A 20,734-nucleotide genomic window follows, 5' to 3' on the forward strand; every position below is an offset into this window, starting at 1 on the left:
ACACACACACACACACACAAAAACAACAAACACTACCAAAAGAGCTTGATAAAGTAGCGACAGGGCAATCTGTCATGGCTGGCTAGCTGGTCACATAAGGTTAATAGATTCCCCTCTGTTTCACATCCCCTCAGCCTTCATCACCATCATCAGTATCTCTTACCATAGCAGTATATCGCCAGCGACAATCTCATAAGTTGTACTGTTGTACAGTTGTACGGCTTTTACATCTAGATGAGCTTCATTTTATTTGCAGTACTAATAGCTGTGAAGCAGAAAATGCGCCGATGGCTGTAAAATAAATAAAAAAAGACAAAAAACCAACTCAGTACTGTCAGTGCTACTTTTAAAGCTATGATGCAGAACTACAATTTGCAGAGGGTAGCAATTTAAAAGAGCCTTATGTAAAGGTTAGTTAGTCACTCTAAATGCTCCCTTTAAAGAGAGCATGGCTGGTTGGTAAGAGAGTGTGACTGCCACCCTTTGGTCAACTCCCGTAACTACAACAGGCACTGTTGCTTTTATTTTAGAACTATCAGTGGAAACTTGTTTTAAAATGTATATTTTATCAAGCATAGAAAAGCTCAGTTGGAATAAAATATGTTACCCTGACAGCATTAGGAAACAACAAATCATACATGTTTCGAACACACTATAATGTAATTGTTAGCGGATATGAGGACATTTTGAAGTGTTTGTATTAATATATTTTTTAATAATAATTTAATATGAAAATGAAATAATAATCATGCATTATGCTCATTATATTTATAAATACTTAATCTTGCTCTCATGACAACTGAGCAACCTCTATCCCCTGATGAAGGCCTTGAGGTCAGGGAGGAAATAAAAGTAAAGTAAGTGGACTTTGCGCTTGAACACATACAAGCATAAAACTGTTTTAAGTCCACCTGTGAATGATTTGTACATGTGTATAAACAGTAAATGCTACAAAGTGTAAGGTTGTGTTCATGTGTGAATCATATATAATTAAATATGATTGATCATCTGTTCATACACCTGTTCGGATGCTTGATAGGTTAGGACATACATACAAAAGGGTTTACTTACACACTTAGAAACATCCTTATATTCTAGTTAAATCACACGAGATTCACACACAAACATATGCCTACCTACCACATCCCACGGTGACATCCCATAATAATCAGATACTGCCATCCTCACATTCACAGTCACTGGAGTCTTGTCTCTGGAGTGAGGGCTTCCCTGACAAGTGGTGTAGTAATGCCACAACATGACGAAAGACTTTAATAGAAGCAATCATATTTTAATCCATGATAATTTAGTTAGCCTGACTGTTTGCATAATTTAATGCCAAAAAACCTGCTTTCTGCCTGCCTGCCTGCCGCTTGTGTGTCAGAGTGTGTGTTACTTAGAGTTGGCATGTACAACTGGCTGTGTGAGATAAATGTAAGATGGGTTTTTGCCTCAGGGTTTTGGTTTCCCTTCGTACTAATCACTTTTTTTTTTTTATAACAAAATCAACACATTCCTACACAGATATTTCAGAGTAATTTTCAGAAAACGCTTTCTTTGAATAGGTATGTAAATGGAGGTTTCTTAAATTCTTGTGCCTTGATAAATATTGGGTCTTTCTCTAATTTCCTTACAGAAAATCAATAAAGTTTTATGAGCACTTTAGGTATCGTTGGTAATATTTTTTCTTGGAGTGAGCCGACTTAATGTAGCAGAAACAGCGGTGAATGAAAATGTTTTTCCAGAAGCAGAAGATGAAATACACTGCAGCACACTGCTTACAAACAGGTAATGCATAAAAGCTGCTATTTCCTCCATTAGAAAATGAAAGCTGGATATTAAAATAGATTGTTCACCGGTGGGACCTGTCACTGTCACTATTGGCCCACTTATCTCCTGAAAGTGGCTGCTGGCCAGTCAATGGATGCATTCTTGTGAGTTAGTTGTCAAATATTGCCTGAAGACAATCAGACCATTGTGTTAATCTAGGGAAGTGAAGTAAATTCCAGCCATTACAATGCAAAGGAGAAATGATCACATTGTCAGATTGATCTACCTTATTAAAATAGCTTTACTTCTTGTTTTCTCAGATTAACCAGCATTTAAAAAAATAAAAAAAGTCAAAAAAAAAAAAATCACAAAGCCAGACTGCATGAGGATGAACACAAACAAGTGCACAATATGAAAATACCCCACAAGTTTTAGTGCTTCCGAGAAATTATTATACATTTTTTTTCCCAGCAAGATAACACTTTTATCAGTTCAATTCTGGTCAGCCTCAATAAACCAAACGACCCCGAGCTAAGTGAAGATAAGACAGGGAGCGATATCCCGGGCATGAAACCAATAAAACAGGATTTTACGCCTTCTGTATTTCATAATCAAAAAACAATCTGTACAGCTCTAAGAAACTTGATGTTTCACTTTCCATTCTGTCCATATACAAGAATTGTTTACATTTCCTTTCTATAGTAAGTCATTAAGACATATGACCTGATTACCACAGAAGCCTTGGGTGCATTGACGCATGAGCTCTCTCTTACACACACACACACATGCATAATGCACATGGTGGGATGTCATGTGCCGCTGCTAATATCAGTAAAACTATTTGCAGAACAGAACAAATCTCCATTGATAAAGTTGAGGGAAATCGTCTTCTACTAGCAACACAGAGCACAGGCCTAGCAGGCATATCAGGCATGCAGTTTACACTCATCATGTGCCCAGATAGTATTTAGATCCAGCTGAGTTTACACTGAACTGCTACCATTTGTTTTTTTTTCTGTGGGGAAACTACCCCCTCCAGGCACACAACTAGAGAAGAGACTACAGTGGCTCCTCCCTTCAATGGGGGGTATGCATAATGCATTTGCATTTACAATCCACTACATACTGTATGTCAGTGGTTTTTAAAGTTTATTTTTTATAAAATAATGTTTTCATACAACTGAACTGTCAATTTGCACTACTACCATTTAGAATTCAACCATTTATTTACTTACTTTTTCAACTGTTTAATACTTTTAGCTAACTTTTTAAAAAGTTAGCTTAAAAAGGTAAAAGATTTTTTAAATGTGGTAAAACCCACTAAAATAGGCATTAGACTCCTTTCTCATTGCCAGTAGACGAGTATGCCCGTTTATTTTTCTGGTGTGTCAAGTTCGCGCCAATGTTTACTACGTTCCAGACTCCTTTATCGTATCGCTCAATTTAACAGATCCGAGTTCCCTGTTAAACAGATGATACTCCTAAATCATAACGTATTACTTTGTATGACTCCTAAAGAAAGACTTTTCATTTCGGCTTATATTTAACTTTAATAGCTCTTCTGTGATCTCAATAAATAAACTGAAGTAACATGTGTAACCTTACTGTACATCCCGAAACACTGCCAGTCAGCACGTCCACAAACTCTTTATTATCATGCAATTTCATTTTTTATACTTCATACATACTTTTTCAACTGTTTCATACTTTTAGCTAACTTTTTAAAAGATAAAAGGTAAGAGTTTTTAAATGTGGTAAATCCCACTAAAATAGGCATTAGACTTATTTCTCATTGCGGCCGCAGGCCACACACACACACACACACACACACACACACACACACACACACACACACACACACACACACACACACACACACACACACACACACACACACACACACACACACACACACACACACACACACACACACACACACACACACACACACACACACACACACACACAAACAAACAAACTGTATGGCCTTTTTATTTGGGTCATGTGAGTGGGGGCTGATTTGGCCCAACTTCAAAACACTGACACTGCCTCAAGCCTTCATTAATAAACAAATAACATATCCAACATAAGTCATTCTACAAAGGAAACTACTTTAGATATCTATAACAGATGGAAACCATATGTAAACATACAACAACATATAGAACAAGTAATATGTGTGACTCTAGGGGAAAAGATAGAGTAGTGCAGAGGTGGAGAAAGTGTGTTAAGAAACACATCGTGGTCTCTTATCAGGGTGTATGTGTGTGGTAGGCGGACGCAGGGAGGACAGTGTGGCAGGGTAAATGATGACAGTATTGATCTCTGATGCTCTTTTATAGCCCTGTCGTGTCAGTTTAGCACCTTGGCAACACTCGCTTTAGAGCTACATCAATACTGAACTCTGGCACTCAGCAAAAGACAGATAGAGAGAGACTGATAGATAGAGAGGGAGAGGGAAGACAAATAAATAGAAAGAAGTGCAACATCAAGGTAAAGACTTGACCGCTCTAAGTTTAAGAGTGAAGTGAGGACACAGACACCAAAGTTATCCATGTGGCCCTGATGGATTGGTAGCTGCATGCAAACACTTAATTAAAGGAATACTTCACCGAGCTTGAGTGTCAACAAGGTTTCTATGGATATGTTGATAGGTTTTGACACGTTTTTTTGCCATGACTCTTGGTTGACATTGAAGTACTTTGTATATGTTGTAAATCCAAGCTGAGTATAAAGAACAAACTTTTCACAGCCATTTTCCAAGCCTACAGGTAGCAAGTGTTTGTTATTCAAAATAGAGATTCCGTGGAATATTCCACTAAGAGTAAAAAGTTGTCAATGTTAGGCGGCAGTAGGTCTCCAGCAACAACTCAAAACTAAGAAAACGTCAGTTAGCTAGATGCTTATATGCTTAATTGTTGTAAAAACTTCACAGAGAGAGATTGTGGTTAGTCATGGAAAACCGTGGACAGCTAATAATAAGTGGACAAATTAACATGTGGTTGCTTATCAGAAAGTAGTTTAAAAAAAACAAAAAAAAACAACAGGCTATACACAATCTGGTAAGTCTTTACTTTTGACACAGCTAGCTGCCCACTATCCTTAAATATAAAGTATGCTACATTGTTAGTATATTGTAATGAATCTACTGAAGACATTGCGGTCGGTCTTTTCATCACATACCTCTGCAAAAAATTATCCCAGTTGGAGGGCATAAAATCCAGCCTCCTACTTGGAAGAATAACATTTAAAAATCCTTCAAGTCAAAATTCCCATCCAGAAATCCACATTTTCTCTCAAACCGTTTCCTGACAGTTGGGTTTCTCAATCTTGCAGGATATTTAGAGCATAGATTTTTAATTTTTTTTTTTAAATGCGAGCACAAAAATGATATTATCACACAGACTTATTTAATTTCAGCAAACAATTACCTTTCCTGCGCTTTATAAACACATTTGTGGGTATCCTATTATCCACATAAGCGCATAATATTTTACCTCTCATTTAGTTTTCGTCAGTTGCCCTTTCTCAAATTCCCTGATCTGCTCAAGTCTGTGTGTGTTACAATGTGCCACAATCTCAGCCAATCAGAGAATTGTTGTAGGTCATTTCTGATTGGCTGATTTGTCTTAGTATGTGCATGCAAACAATCGTTTTTTTGAGAATGTCTGCTCTGGATTGAGACAAAAATATAATGCCACACATCAGCTTATTGTTTTTGTGTCTGCGTCTACACAACTAGGTCTGTATTATGGTTTCTGTTGTTGAGTAATGGCTGGATTGACATTTAGCCTCTAAGACTTTATAATAACAATGCATTCAGTAATCATCCAGTGTCAAAAATGGGCTTGAAGTACTGTTTCCATTATTTTGTCCACTTTTATTCAGGCGTGCTGCAGTTGTTCAGATTGATTAACTGCCACCTGGTGTTGGATAACATTCACTTGGAATTGATGGTTTTGAAATCGGCCCCCTCTGATGCTCCAATTCAGTTTGGTGAAGCAGAAAATGAACTCTGTTTGCATTATCTGATAGTCACTAAGTACTGGATTTCAGCTGCGGAAAACAAAACATGCAAACATCTATTACTACAGAACCGCGCAGCACTGGTACTCAACCCGAAGGTTTAATTACCTTGTTGGATCAGTGTGGATTAATGTTCAACTATGGGCTGTTCCACTGCTTTTTGTTTGTAGATGTAAATGATAACTGAATGTGTTCAGTGGCTAGTATAAAACCAAGACACCACGCAAGACAGCTCAAGTTTAACCTAGTTTTTTTTAGCACTACGTCAAATAATAGGGGTCCAAAAATAAAGTGTACGCGTATACAGGACCTTTTTTTTTTTTTTAACGTGTGTGTTACTGACCGGTCACAGGAGCAGGCCACCAGTACGCTGAGCAGGTTGTAGATGATGAAGGTGAAGATGACCGCTGTGATGGTGCCACGGGGGATGGCGTAGCTAGGATTCTTCAGGTCACCTGGTAGAAAGACAAGTTTACGGTGTGTCCACACACACACACACACAAACACACACACACACACTTGTTACCGGGTTAAATCGCTGTGGTAACTTATGCTGAACATGTTGGAGATTAGAGATGAACGGGTGTAAAAGCACTGCCTACTGAGCAATCAATACTCGATTGATAACGGCGTCACCGTTCTTAGAATATCCGGTGGAGCTCGGTGCGCAGAGAGAGAGAGGTGCGCCAATTTTCAGTGGAGGGAATTACGTATAGGCCATTTGTTGGTTTCTTGAGCCGTGTGTTTCCAATGCGCACATCGGTTTGAATTATGTTTTTATATTTTTAATTTTCTCTCATGATCGCTTACCACTGCCAGGGTTGCAACTGAAATAATAGGCTGAAGCAACGAGAGTTCATGGAAAGTATAATTATGGTCAGATCTTGTGCCTGATGGGGAAGGGATATTGAGAAGCGTTGTGATTTACTCATAACAGCGTCAGCTATTTCTTTTACCGTGTCTGTGTTTTACAGGCAAAACTATGGGCAGAATTATAGTTTGCTCTTGTTATGTAAAACATGCGGCTCTGGTAGATGTTTGCGATTGGTCATGCGGTTGACCACCGTACAGCTTACGCGGTACCGCGGTTGTTAGGTTAGGTGAAGCCGGGTAACTGAAATAAATCCAGGGCAGGTTGATCTTGATTCGTAGTACAGGCCTCTGGTCTCACCTACCTGACATGTTCGAGCCAGCCATGATGCCGGTGCAGCCATTAAACATTACAGCAAAAACGGTGGCAAAAGTCATCGTGGTTCCTGTTGTGTAATCCACAGTGTAGTTAGCTGAGGGAAGAGATAACAACGGATAAGTCACTGTAGGTGTGCTTTTATCAGCACCATTAGTCTTCTAAAAGAAAGTTCAATTTGGTTTGTTGGCAGACACTCCTCTGTACCTGCTCGCCACCAAACCTCATCATGTTTTACAGCATTGAGAAAACCATTCTCTACACATCTTCAATCAATCACAGGATGTTGGATCTATTTATAAGAAATAAACTAATCTTCTTTTAGGTCTTCGTTGCTGTATGTGTATAATTGGAAATAAATATATTCCCACCATTCCCAAACCTGTTTACCTTGGATCACGTCATTAACACTTTAACTTTAACAATTCACAACGTTCTGCTCTTGTTTTTCTGTCAATGAATGATAGCAGTTTTCCCTGAGGGAGTTCCAACAAGAACAAAGGCCATATAAAGTACTTTGCTTTATTGATTAATGAAAGTAAACATGTATTGTTTTGAAGTTAAAGGAAGTTAAATAAAGAAAATAATCTAACAGCTAATATCAACAGTTACATTTGTAAGGCACCCTTTGCTCCTTACAATGTAATTAGACCCAATTAGGTTTTAATTCTAATCATGTGATTATCCTTTTTCTCTGGACTTTAAATTATTCACATGTAAAATTATGATTTATGTGTGTGTGTTTGTGTTCTTTCGTCAGATGTTGAATTATTCTAAGCTTGACTGTGTAATAGCTCTCACGTGTGCCTGAGTGCATGCCGGAGTTACACCAATTAGCTCAGTAATCATGTGCTAAGATACAAATCCCTGCAAACAGATTGGAGTGCTTCAATAGATTTCCATGGACATCAAGAACCAGAGAACATTTGCACCATTAGTCCTGTGCCAACAGTGCTGGAAAAGTTATTGTACTTTTTATTTTTATTTTTAAATAAGGGCACACTGGTGCTGGCAACAGGGAAAATCACTAGCCACCAATGCAGAGCAGGGCTGTAGTCGTTGAGTCTAAGACAAGTCCAAGACCAGGACTAGTCGAGACCGAGTCAAGACCTAGTCCAAAGAGGTTCAAGTCCAAGTCAAGACCGAGTCCAAATGAGAGACACTCAATACAGAGACAGAAAAAAAAGAATGCTTTTCAAGACCACTCACTTACCTGTTCATAATTTATGTGAAGTGAGAGACAGTATATCTTTATCTACTTTAAGATGATAATTTAGCTTTATTATTTGTAATAATCAAAAAGCAAGTGCAGAGTAACACACTATAGGATCAAATTAGGCCATATTATTTACTTAAAATATGAAATGGGTTCCCATTCTTGACCTTATTACTTCCTGAAGAATTTATAGTACAAACTGCTAGCTGACATTGTGTCTGTGGCCAAAATGAAAATGATTGAGGTAGCCTCCTGTATATGATGCAGCCAGGCATATACCAGGAGACCAATCTCAATGCCTGTTCTAGATGGATTTTGAATTGAACTAATACCTGTTTTCTGAACGAGTGTGCTTCATCAATGGTTTTGTTTTGAAGGAGGAAGTTACTTTAGAACAAAAGCATATAGTGCTGGACTCGGTCGAGACCAACTAGAATATTTGGCGAGTCCAATGGCCGAGTCCGAGACAAGTCTGAGTCCAAATACCAACGAGTCCAAGACGGGTCCGAGACAACAGAGTGTCTTGAGTCCGAACTCAAGTACTACAGCCCTGCCGCAAAGGCTCTGGATATTTCCATTGGTGCCCCTGTCATTATGTCCTTGTCGCTGCAGCAGTGACTCTTACTGGTTGGTGTCAGGATTTGCACAAAGGGGGTTGGGATCTAGGGGAATAGTGTGAAATGCAACAATTGTAATCTTTCCAGGCCAGCAGTGGAGTTAGCAGTAAGAGGGGCCCTAGTGCCTGACAAAGAGGCATTCCAAATCCACTAATGTACTGAGATACAGTACATTAGATGTCCTGTAAAGTCTACGTCACTGAGGTCATGCTTTCAAACAATAATATGAAAATTCCAAACTTATCGTTCACACATCAGATCAAGTGACAAATCAGTCATCAATAGCTCTACTATAATAATCTTTTGAGGGTTATTGTTGCAATACAATAAATCAATAGAATTAACAAGTACAAGTACATTTTCGGTCCCAGTTAAAACCTGGAGAACACTATGTTTCTTTAAAGCCTCTGAGAAAAGAATGTGTGCTGAAATGCCTTCCACAGTATGGCAGCTTAACTAGGGGCACAATCTAGTTAAAGCCTTACATTGTACATTAATTCAGTAAAAATATGGTATTACTTTCATGTAATGTAGTGGGAAAAACTGATCAATGCTTAATGTCAGACTACAAACCTGTTGACCTTTGTCCTGTATACACATTCAAGTCTGCCATTGGTCTGATGCCTCCTTCATAAGTGAAGTCCTTTGTTTAGTGCAAGTAAGCAACAGTAATATAGCATTAAGTTTGAATGCTTGGTATGAGCACATCCTGAGAGAACTATTTTTGGCACAGCCCCTTACCCCACAGGTTCCCGAGCAGCGTGTCCAACTTGAAGCCAGTGAAGTTGGCTGTGGTGGGAAACCCGGGGCCTGTTCCATTGGCTGATGGGTTAAATGCGGCAGAACTGGGAAGGACGATGGTATGAGGGTGTACGGCAAAGAAGCTGATGAAGATGGTGCCCAGGACAAACATGACCACCAGGAAGATGAGGAAGGTGGCTTTGGCGTAGATGTGGGCTCCCACCAGGCATACCAGCAGGCACAGCAGGGAGATGCCCGTGGCGTAAAGCAGAGACCACCAGTAGCCCGACTGTAGGACCTGGTAGACAGAAGTGACCGCAGACCCGTCTAGCGGTGGATGATATGGTAAAGGTGTCGAAGCAGGAGGTCAAGAGGGAAAAGATACGTGGGGGAAGATTTGTTAATGCTTAACAATGACTGACAGAATGTGTTCAATAGTATAATGTTAGAGCCCAGAATGTCAATATGAAGTGGTGCATTTAAAAAGCTTTGAAAATGTTCAATGTTCAATTTATTTATAAAGACACTAACATCTTTTCACAGGAATAAACAATAATGTCTGTCTAACTGCCCTGCAACAGAAAATTACCCATTTTTTAAAACTTTATTTACCCAGGAAACACGGCCTAAGCTAAGATTTGTTAATTAACTAAAATTCCTTGTCCAGCCAACTTGCTTAGCCCACTCTTAAAAATAACTAGACCCATAGTATTAGGATTGCTTTTGGTGCTATAATTTCTATAAAAAAGGACTATAATAGGGCAGTGCAGTGGTAAACTCACAGCAAAAATGTGTTTTTTGGTTAGGATTTCGAACCTGCCAGCCAGCTGGTGCCTTTATGTGTGGGGTTTGCGCAACATGCAGGTTAGTTAATTGGCAACTCTAAAATGGGAGTGTGAAAGGTTATCTATCTCTATGTGTCAGCCCTGTAATTGACCATAATAATAATAATAATAATAATAATAATAATAATAATAATTTGTAGTTGGTCTACAGTAAGTAATTCAGAGAGCTAATGAAAGTTATGGGAAAATGAATTAATGTTTGCTGATGGATTGGGATATCAATAAAAGTTTTGGGTGTGTCATTGTGAATGTTGTAGAGTATCTTTGTTATATGTTGTAAGTTAAATGTATATAAAATCGTTTTTCTAAAATAATAGAATGACAAATGCTCATCTGGCAGCATTTCACAAGTTTTTAAAATGAAACTCACCTTCTGGCACTCCGAAGGTGGCCACAATGGCTTCAACCAGACCCAGCACAAAGAGAGCGCTGCCGCACACGTTGGCCAGGAAGAACATGAGGCCGATACTGCCACCAAACTCAGGACCCAACGCTCTGCTTATCATGTCTGAGTGAAGTTCAGGCAAAGTGCACTTGTTTGTTAAATATGCTGTGAAAAACAGGTAGGGGTGTGTGTGTGTGTGTGTGTGTGTGTGTGTGTGTGTGTGTGTGTGTGTGTGTGTGTGTGTGTGTGTGTGTGTGTGTGTGTGTGTGTTTCTATTCTTATAGAACCCAATTAGTGTTTAGGACCTTGACATCAGTGACATGAAGACGATGGTCGTTTCCTTTATGAAGGGCTGGCTTCTAGTTAACATTAGAAATATGTTATTGGTCAGGAAAACTGTTGAAAGAATAGTTTGACATTTTGGGGAACAAACTTCTTTGCTTTTCTGTTAAGAGTTAGATGAGAAGAAACCACTCTCATATCTGTACGGTAAATATCGGTCATCCACAGCCAGCAGACGGTTAGCTTAGTTTAGCATTAATACTGGAATCAGGAAGAACAGCTAGCCTGGCTCTGTTCATGTTCATGTTCAATGAATAACTTTTATTATTATTATTATTAATCCTTTATTTGATAGGGACAATGCACATTAATGAACATCTGCATTGAAACAACAAAAACAGACGTAAACACGCCGGAATATAGCCACAGGGCTAATTTACATCCGTAGTCCCCGTAGAGTATATAATCGTCTTCAGGAAGTCACTACTGCAACAACTAAATGTCAAGGAGACAAAGCTCTTTAAATGTATGCATGTAAAGCATGTGTATCAACTTAAAGATGGCCTGTCCTGACTGATAAACAGCACTGGTTGGGGTACTTTACCAAATTCCTGGCAGCGAAACATACTAGCCCCACCCTTATCTAAAGTAGTAAACAGTGTCTTATAGTGCAGATAATGAACAAATCAGACCCCATTCAGTGTCACAGACAATGCTACATTACGTAAACAAAGACACACTTTGTCTTGGTTTTAGTGTAGCAAGGAGTTCTGTGTGTGTGCTCTTGACATGTTGACCATTGACAATGGGACTGATACTACGCTGAATGTGCAAATGTCATATAATGGTGTGTGTGTGTGTGTGTGTGTGTGTGTGTGTGTGTGTGTGTGTGTGTGTGTGTGTGTGTGTGTGTGTGTGTGTGTGTGTGTGTGTGTGTGTGTGTGTGTGTGTGTGTGTGAGTGTGTGTGTGTGTGAGAGTGTGTGAGTGTGTGAGTGTGTGAGTGTGTGAGTGTGTGAGTGAGTGAAGAGGATACAATAGGCGCCCCCGGCATCCAGGGCTCCATTGGTGGAGATGGCACAGACTGACAGCACGGTCATGCAGATGATGAAGTAGGCCACCAGGAGCATTGCAATGGCTTGGTACAGTCCAGAATGGCCCACCATGAATCCTAGTCAGACACAAACACAGTCAGAAGAAAACCCTGACGACTTGGTCATCTGGTTGAAAGCAGAACTTTGGACTTGGCAGTAATGTCATTGTGGTTGAAGAAGGAAGGTAAACTTGCCATTAAGGAGCCCATACCCACAGTGCAGAGGATGTGAGCATTCAATAAGGCATGTACACAAATACATTAATACACACTGTTATTACCACCATCCAGTCAACTACGTGTGGATGATAGACAACGGATGAATCAAAATTAAAGTGACTATTGTACAAAATGACTCATTGAAACATTCCTTCTTCTCTAAAAAAAAATTAAGCTGGAATCACATGTTGAAAGTGATTCCAGCGTCCTCTCCGTGCCTTTACCGTAATGCTGCATTCTGTGGTTCTAAGTAGGACCGCAAGTAATGATTCTTTTCATTTTCGAATAATCTGTTGATTATTTCTCAAATAACTGTTTGGTTTTGTCAGAAAGTGGTGAAAAATATCGATCAGTGTTTCCCAAAGCTCAAGATGACGTCCTCAAATGTCTCGTTTTGTCTACAACTCAAAACTATTCCGTTTACTGTCATAAAAGGAGTCAAGAAACCAGAACATAATCACATTTAAGAAGCTGGAAGAAAGAAATGTATTTCGATTCTCAAAATAGTTGCAGAATTAATTTAATAGTTGACAACTACTCAATTAATTGATTATAATTGGCAGGAGCTAGTTTAACATCAGGAACTATTTTATCAAAGACCAAAAGAACAGAAACATTTGCAACAAAACTAGTTCAGATGCGTGCAATGATTGATTGGAATAACTATAATATCACATCTATCTTCATAAGCAAAGTCATATGCATCTCATCTCAATGTGTGTCAGGAGATATTTACACCATGTTAGACATTTTCCACATCACCATCCTTTTCTACTACTGTGATCTTTGATTATACAGTCCATGGCAGTGACTAACAGCATAATGCTGCTGTTTTCATGATCTGCTTTCATATATTGTACTGCTGTGGGTGTCATGTCATCACACAGGAGCAGAACCAAAATCAAATGGAAAAGGCAGGAAGGCAGCCGACAGTGTTTAAATTAATACGTGAATAAAGATTTCTTTTTTTAAGGTTTACTTTGTTTTAGCACTAGGGGCGTAAACTAGCGGTGGGAATCACCAGAGGCCTCACGATACGATATCATCACGATACTAATGTCACGATACGATATTATTGCAATTTTAAACATATTACTACCTTTTTTCCAACTTCAAATTTTTCCCAATTTCAAATTACAGGTATGTCCCCAAAAAGAAACGTTGTCAACATCTGTTTTATCTAAAAAGATACATTTCTCGGTTTGTTCATCGCACTTCAATTTCATTGCTGCAAAGTGGGATTGTCAAGCAGACAAACTAACCAAAACATACAGTTTAATAATAGAAGATCGATACTTGGAATCTGTGTATCGATACAGTATTGCCACGAAAATAGCGCGATACTATGCTGTATCGATCCCCCCCACTCCTAGCATAAGCCCCTTACTTCCAGCGCCCTTGCTCAAACCACACTCATCTTTAAACTCTGCCATCATCTTGATTTCAACTACACACCTGGATAGTTTCGTGACTGCATCTTCCACGGAACTATCGTGGTGACAAAATCTGTCTGCAGACAGACAGACAAAGATATTAAAACTTATTCAAAGTACTCAAAACCGCCTCTGTGCTAGTTCCAGCTACAGTAGATGTCTCTAGGACCACATTTTGCCATGACAGACACTCAAAAGGTGAAAACAATACCAGCGTCACTGTCGCAAGCTGGAATTGACAGTTTGATTTTAAAGACATGTTATCCAACAACACAAGTCTTTTCATCCTGATCTATGTTGACGCTTTCACAGCAGACGCATTTACAGTAGTTTCACATCCACAGTGAAACTACGGTTAGTTCCTGTGTAGAGTGGCGAGTTATAATGAGAATAGTAGTCTAAAGTCCTACACAGACAGCTACTATGTGGCTGCATGTCAGTCTCTGCATGTGTGTGCATACACTACAGTATGTGTGTCCACTGCACAGCAGCTGACATCTCACGAGACTGGGGGTGAGGGAGGTGGGGCGGGGAGTTAGAAAATAACTTGGAGTTCCAACCAGAAGAGAAATACACAACACCCACATTACTGGAATGTAAGATGAGACAGAAGGAAAGATGAAGTTAAATGTGAAAGGCTTGTTTTTGGTGCTTCTCTGTTGTCAGCGGCCTCTTTGTTATGCTTTGACAGCAGAAATGTGAAACTGATTGCATGACATATTATGACTTTACTTGCTAAATTTATTAAAAAAAAATTTTTTTTGTATAGTGACCCCAAAACATTGAAGGATTTTTACTGATTGTACACTTTTCTACGGATGATAACACTTTGAGGAAAATGTTACAACTACTCTATTCTGTGTAACTTAAACAATTAACACCTGAGCATCTGAAGCTCATCATGCCAAATTTGTTTGGTGAAATCATTACCTAAACCTCAAAAAATAGGTCCAGCAACTTTGAAAAACTGCACATGTATGCTGTGAACAAACTTTCGTTAAGGTTGGAACAATTTTGCACGAGAAAGAATGTTATGTATAGTCATTCAAAACTAAAGAAAAGTCTGTTCAAACCCAACAAATGTAAAAAAAAAAAAAAAAAAAAAGGGAAAAGCTCTTCTGCTGACTGAGGCTATTCATCCACCTTGCAGGTCACATGCAAAGCTGTGTGAGATGTTGAGGGGTTTTCGTGTAAAAAGATACTAAGTATCTAAGTAAAGTACTAAGTACTAAGTCTAATAAATAGTGTCTACTGGTGATATTGTCACTGAACTAAAATGAATGCTAGATTAAATGATATAGGCCTAGTCAGGGTTCAAAATTAACTTTTTCGTCCACCAGCCAAATGGCTGAATGTTCAAATTTTACCAGGCACTCAATAGATTACCACTTTTTTTTTTGTTTTGCTGGTGAGTGAAGCAAATCATCCAGCAACTTGCATATATTTACCAGCATTTGGCTAATGGATGGTGCTTATTTTGAACCCTGGGCCTAGTACAGATCCATGCACTCAACTTTAACTGGTGATGTAATCTCTATTAAATCAAATCTGGGCAATTGAAAATGAAGGATTCCACAAAAAGGTTCAATTTTGTCTAGTTCTCACACTGGTACCACAGGAAACATGACCCTGGTTTTGAGAGCAGGTGCGTATGAAACCTAAAAGGTCCCTACCTCAAAGCTTAAAAATCCCTCTGCAATTCATCTGCTCCACAATCTAAATCTCCCTTATGAACAGCACTGAACCAATGAGGGGAATACTTTAAATGGATTCATCATATCAGCTTGAATGTCATCAAGCATGACTTTATTTTTATAAAATCAACTTAGAATTGGCTCACGCACTGCTCAATAGTGCCCTCCATCATGGAGGCTCCATGGTTATTCAGATAGAAGAACTTCGAACACTATAAAAGTTCATGTTACTACAACAAGCCAACGTTGAGGAATGCATTGCAAACCGAATTCAACAGTACCTCCTAAATGATCAAAGTCATGTTATATACTATATGAACCTTTACTGACAAGCAGGGCAACAATAAAATGTCAGAATTTTGAACGGGGTTTGGCGTAAGTTAGCCTACCTTTCTCTAAAAGGTGTGCAGTGATTGATATATCACGGACATGTGATATCATCAGCACTCACCTATTCTGAGAAACACTACCACGCTGAACATGGACAGCAAGGTAGGTATCACGACACCGATGAAGACGGAGAGTTTCTTCGGTTGGCGCTGATGGCCAGCCTTCTGCCGGGGGCTGCCGTGGTGCTGGACCACGGCCTGGCCGAGCGGAGGGGACCGCGGCTCGGACTCATTGACGCTGGTGGAGAGGCGGTAGTGGAGAAGAGGAGTCCGCTCTGTCATGGTGAAACCTGCCTCTTCACAAGCTTCACAACTTCATGAAGTGCTCTGAATAGCTAACACTCCAGCTTTGCTCTTGAAATCGGACCGTTTCGCCTAATGACTCCGACACGTTTCTAAACTTTTCCAATGTTTTTCTCGGAAGTTCAGCTAGTGACGCGTCCTGAAAAAACGTCACCTAGCTACATGGTAAAGTAGGAAATGGGTGATTTTGTTTTCAATAAAAAAAATAAATAAAACCAGCGTAGCAAACCTCTATATCAAAATGAAGTCCTTACACATATTATTAAAAAGTCAGTTAAAAGTCCACGCGAACTGCCCGTCTCTAACCAATGTGGTAGCGGGTAGCACTAACGTTACTGAATAAAATATCATGTGACGTACTAAAGTAAAGTCGTCTCAAAATCAATAGTAGAACTTCCGGTTATAACTTCAGTATAAAAGTTACTGACATAAGAATACATTCCAACAAGATGGAATATACATAAAACGTAACTTAAATTCAATTGTTCTTCTCGCCATAATATATATATATATATATATATATATATATATTTACATATATATATATATATATATATATATATATATATATATATATAACAAGAATATATATATATATATGCCCATCCTACTATAACATAGGCTGTTCATGACCAATAAATGCCATAAAAGCTAGGATGAAAAAGTATACCATATAAACATCTATCATTATATTAAAGCTATTGTCTGGTCAATCAGAATAAACCAGCAGGCTACTTGCCACACTATACGGGAAATAAATACTGTATGTAACCTATATTTGTCTGGTTTTAAGGACAAATCCTTCAGTTTCCGGTTTTGTTCTGCCTGAAGGTATCTAGCTTGACAAATCTTTCTAACGGTTTTTCCTGTGTTTTCCAGCCCACTTATTTCCAGCTCTTTTAACTGTCTGTTTCCAGCCTGTTGCTTTCGGTCATAAGATCAGGTTGGCTGGGCAAATCAGAGCACTGCATTGGTTCAGCCACCTGCTCATGGGAACTGCGAGGATATAACCACTTAAAATCTGTAACTTGATGTGCATGTGACTTTACATTTACATTAAAAAAAATAGAATTTAAAATGTAGTTACATTTGAACACGTCAGAACATAAAAAGATAAACGTTGAAAACATTACGTATTATTAAATGCAGGTTGTTTTTTATCGATACTTGCATTGTGTTCGTTTAGTATAAAAAGTTATTTTTGGCAACAACGGCATCTTCCATAGGTCAATAAAGCCATGAGAATACAGTGCACTGTGAAAGAACAAACATTTTTCTCTTCTTCTTTCACTTCTGTATTCTCAAATGATGATGCAATTGACTCTATGGCTTTTAGAATTTAAGATATTATTGGTTTAACACGAATGATAAAAGTGATCCAAATAGATCAGTTTTATCTAAGTACTTCACATTTGACTTTCACATCATCAGCAGTGAACTGTAAAGAAATGTTGCCATTTGCAGTGCTCTTATTTAGTATTAGATTTTTTTTTTTATTTAAATGTTTTATTCCTTCTTTTGCTCTTCTCTTTTAGGAAATTTGAGCTTTCAAAATCACTATCAAAGTCTTCCTGCAGGCCAGGGATTAAAAATGTACAGAGTTACATTTGCCAGCCTTCCACAGTCGAAGATGAAGATGAGATGGGATGCTGAGTTTTCATGTGGGCAGATCGCTGCAGAACCCCTAACATAGAGCACCTCTCATCCAGAAAGGGCGCTAAACTTACAGTTTTTATCACACATTGCAAGAAGAAGTATAACCGTTAACCAGCAAAGTGTACTGGTATAGTGTTGTAATCTACAAAGTGATGGTCATTACAAAATTACAGAGTTGTACTATAGATTTTCTTACATGGAAACAAATAAATGCGTGGGATTAGAAATGATGCCAAGACAACAGCATTCCAGTCAGATTAGTTTCACCTGAAATAGGACTACCCAGAAGTCCTATTTGTGAACTGTTCTGGCACTTAATCTTTATTAATTTATATAGCGCATTTCGTATAAAATTGCAGTAAAATGTGCTTAACCATACAAAAATACAAGGAAAATACATACAGCAATACAATGAAAATAAATCAGAAAAATTGATAAAGATTAAGAAAATGCTAAATTGAAAATGGTACGTTTTAAGGTTCCTTTAAAAGTATTTACAAATTGTGACACTCTCAGATCCTCTGGCAGGCTATTCCAGAGACGAGGACCATAGACACTTATGCCGCCTGTAATTCTCTGTCTTCACCTAAACAACTAAAAGGCCAGTGTCAGAGGACCTGATTGATCTAGGGGGAGCATATGTTGAAAGCATGTCTGATAGGATGGGTAAGATGTGTGCTCTCCTTCTGGCCTTGGTCAGTACAAGTGTTGCTGCATTCTGAATGATCTGTAGTTTATGTATAACTTTCTTAGGTAGACCAAAAACCAGAGCATTGCTGTAATCAAGCCTGCTGGTGATAAAAAATATCCTTCTCTTAGTCTCTTAGTATCTGCCTGGGGAAAAAATAGCTGCACTTTAATAATAGTGTGATAAAAGGCCATTTTAACGCCCCTAGAAGTTGCCTCGAATGTATCTTTTACCATAATGTTTACATTAAAAAAAGATTCAAAATAACTTTCCTTATTCATCATGTATCGTATAAAATAACAAAGATATTTCAAAATGAAAAAGAAAATGCATAGTGTGTTAAATTGGAATCATGTGAATCATGAATGGAGTATTCTAAAAGTCCCCAGAAAAAAAGTCCCCAGTTTCAACATGACATCCACCCTAGAACTTCCCTGTCCAAAAAATACTGTATGTTGTAAGCTTTTAACCAAAAATGTTAGCAAAGGTCATTTCTGAAGCACTATTCTGAATTGGCCCCCTGACTATGGAGGTCAATAACAAGGTGCCCCAGTTTTCCCTTGAGTAGGTTTCCGTACCGTTTAAGCACTTCACTAGCGCTGTTCAGGCTGGAACAGTTCTGTACTGCAGAATGAGATGGTAGCACTGTATCATTCTGTAAGGGCAAAAAACGTTGAATCAATTTAATAAACATATAAATATCAAATGTAATAGCAGGAATATGTCAATAAGTAAAAATGTCATATTGTTTATCCAAACTCTTTGTATCCATTCTCTAATTATCATTTCTCTCTTGCTCGCTCTCTTTCTCTCTGTTTCTCTCTCTCTCTCTATCTCTCTCTGTCTCTCTCTCTCTCGCTGTCTCTCGCTCTTTTTCTTTCTTATGGATACATTATTTAGTTTATAGTGGACCTTTTTTGTTTGTTTATGTATAATATGTTTAATATGTGTGTACCATATACAACAATGTATGGTATGTAACCTAGAGTTTTGAGGTGCTCACCCTTGTGTGTATCACCTGTATCTGAAGCCTGTTGTTGATATGCTTTAAACATGACTAAATGAAACCTATTGTAGGCATGGCGCATTCATTTTTTATATCTTTGTGTGCATACGTGTTTACTGGTGTCTAGATGTGTGTTTTTTGTACATATATATATATATATATATATATATATATATATATTTCATTATATTCTATTTATTATGTGTTTATTGTTGAGGGATAGTAGCAACCTTTGGAGAGTTTGTATAGTAAATGTTTTTGTATGATATTATTTGCACTTACTATATTGTAAAGTAGTTTTGTTTTTTTGTTGTGTCTTTTGTGTGTTTTGTTTTTTTCGTTGATGCCGCTGTATATGTAATTTATTAACAGCTCAAAACGAGATGGTTCATCTAAGGTTTCTCTCATATGTCATTACCAGATAATTTTTTGATGTGATCACCCAGTTTCTCCAACAAAGAGGTCTGACGTTCGGATGTGGACTGATTCCTCGACCCCTGCGCTCCGTCTTGAAACACCCGGAGGGCCCCGACCACCTCTGCACGCTTCTGCTGAAGCTGGACAAACACACACACAAAATGTCACAATCTTTTTTCTTTTCTTTTTTTAAACAATGTTTTTATAAATGTTTCATTGTAATTAAAGTTTCCATAAATTTCCTGAAGAGTACTGTCAGTTTTTTAAACATTGCTGCAGGTGGCGTGAGGGGGATATTTTGAAATAAATACTTGAATTTAGGCAATATGTTCATTTTTAATATATGTATTCTTCCTATCATGGATATAGGTAAGGGCACTCACCTTTCTATAGATTTATGTACTGAGTTCATTATTACTTCATAGTTTGTTCATGCTATAGTTTCTAAATGAGGTGTTATTTTGATGCCCAAATATGTAAATTAGATAAAAGCTTGAAATTAACTTAAGTATTGGTTCATATATTGTCTTTCATTTCCGTTAAGCAGCATTAGTGGTTATTTTAAAGCATTTACTTTATATCCGTAGATACTACCAGACAGGCCGATTAGATCTAACAGTGCTGGTATGTATGTGTTTAATTGTTTTGAGAATAAAATTACGTTGTCAGCAAAAAGAGCTATTCTATGATCTCTGTTGCCAATTGTAATCCCCTGCATTTGTCTGCTAGATCTAACCAGTGGTGTAGTCTACGTGATATGCAGGTATACG

At 38.2% G+C, this 20,734-nt stretch overlaps 1 protein-coding gene across 1 annotated transcript in view; it reads right to left on the bottom strand.

Annotated features, from left to right (window-relative positions):
• The window catches only part of zgc:153039 (uncharacterized protein LOC767698 homolog), a 77,807-nt gene extending 61,271 nt beyond the window's left edge, over nt 1-16,536 (bottom strand). Inside the window, 6 exon segments of the mRNA XM_039782585.1 lie at nt 6,140-6,251; nt 6,972-7,079; nt 9,557-9,883; nt 10,772-10,909; nt 12,103-12,237; nt 15,957-16,536. Coding sequence (XP_039638519.1) covers nt 6,140-6,251; nt 6,972-7,079; nt 9,557-9,883; nt 10,772-10,909; nt 12,103-12,237; nt 15,957-16,176 — 1,040 coding nt within the window. The 5' untranslated portion in view covers nt 16,177-16,536.
• Nucleotides 16,537-20,734: the final 4,198 nt, after the last annotated feature.

The sequence above is a fragment of the Perca fluviatilis genome, chromosome 2 (assembly GCF_010015445.1).
Source record: "Perca fluviatilis chromosome 2, GENO_Pfluv_1.0, whole genome shotgun sequence".
NCBI classification, from domain to species: Eukaryota; Metazoa; Chordata; class Actinopteri; order Perciformes; family Percidae; genus Perca; species Perca fluviatilis.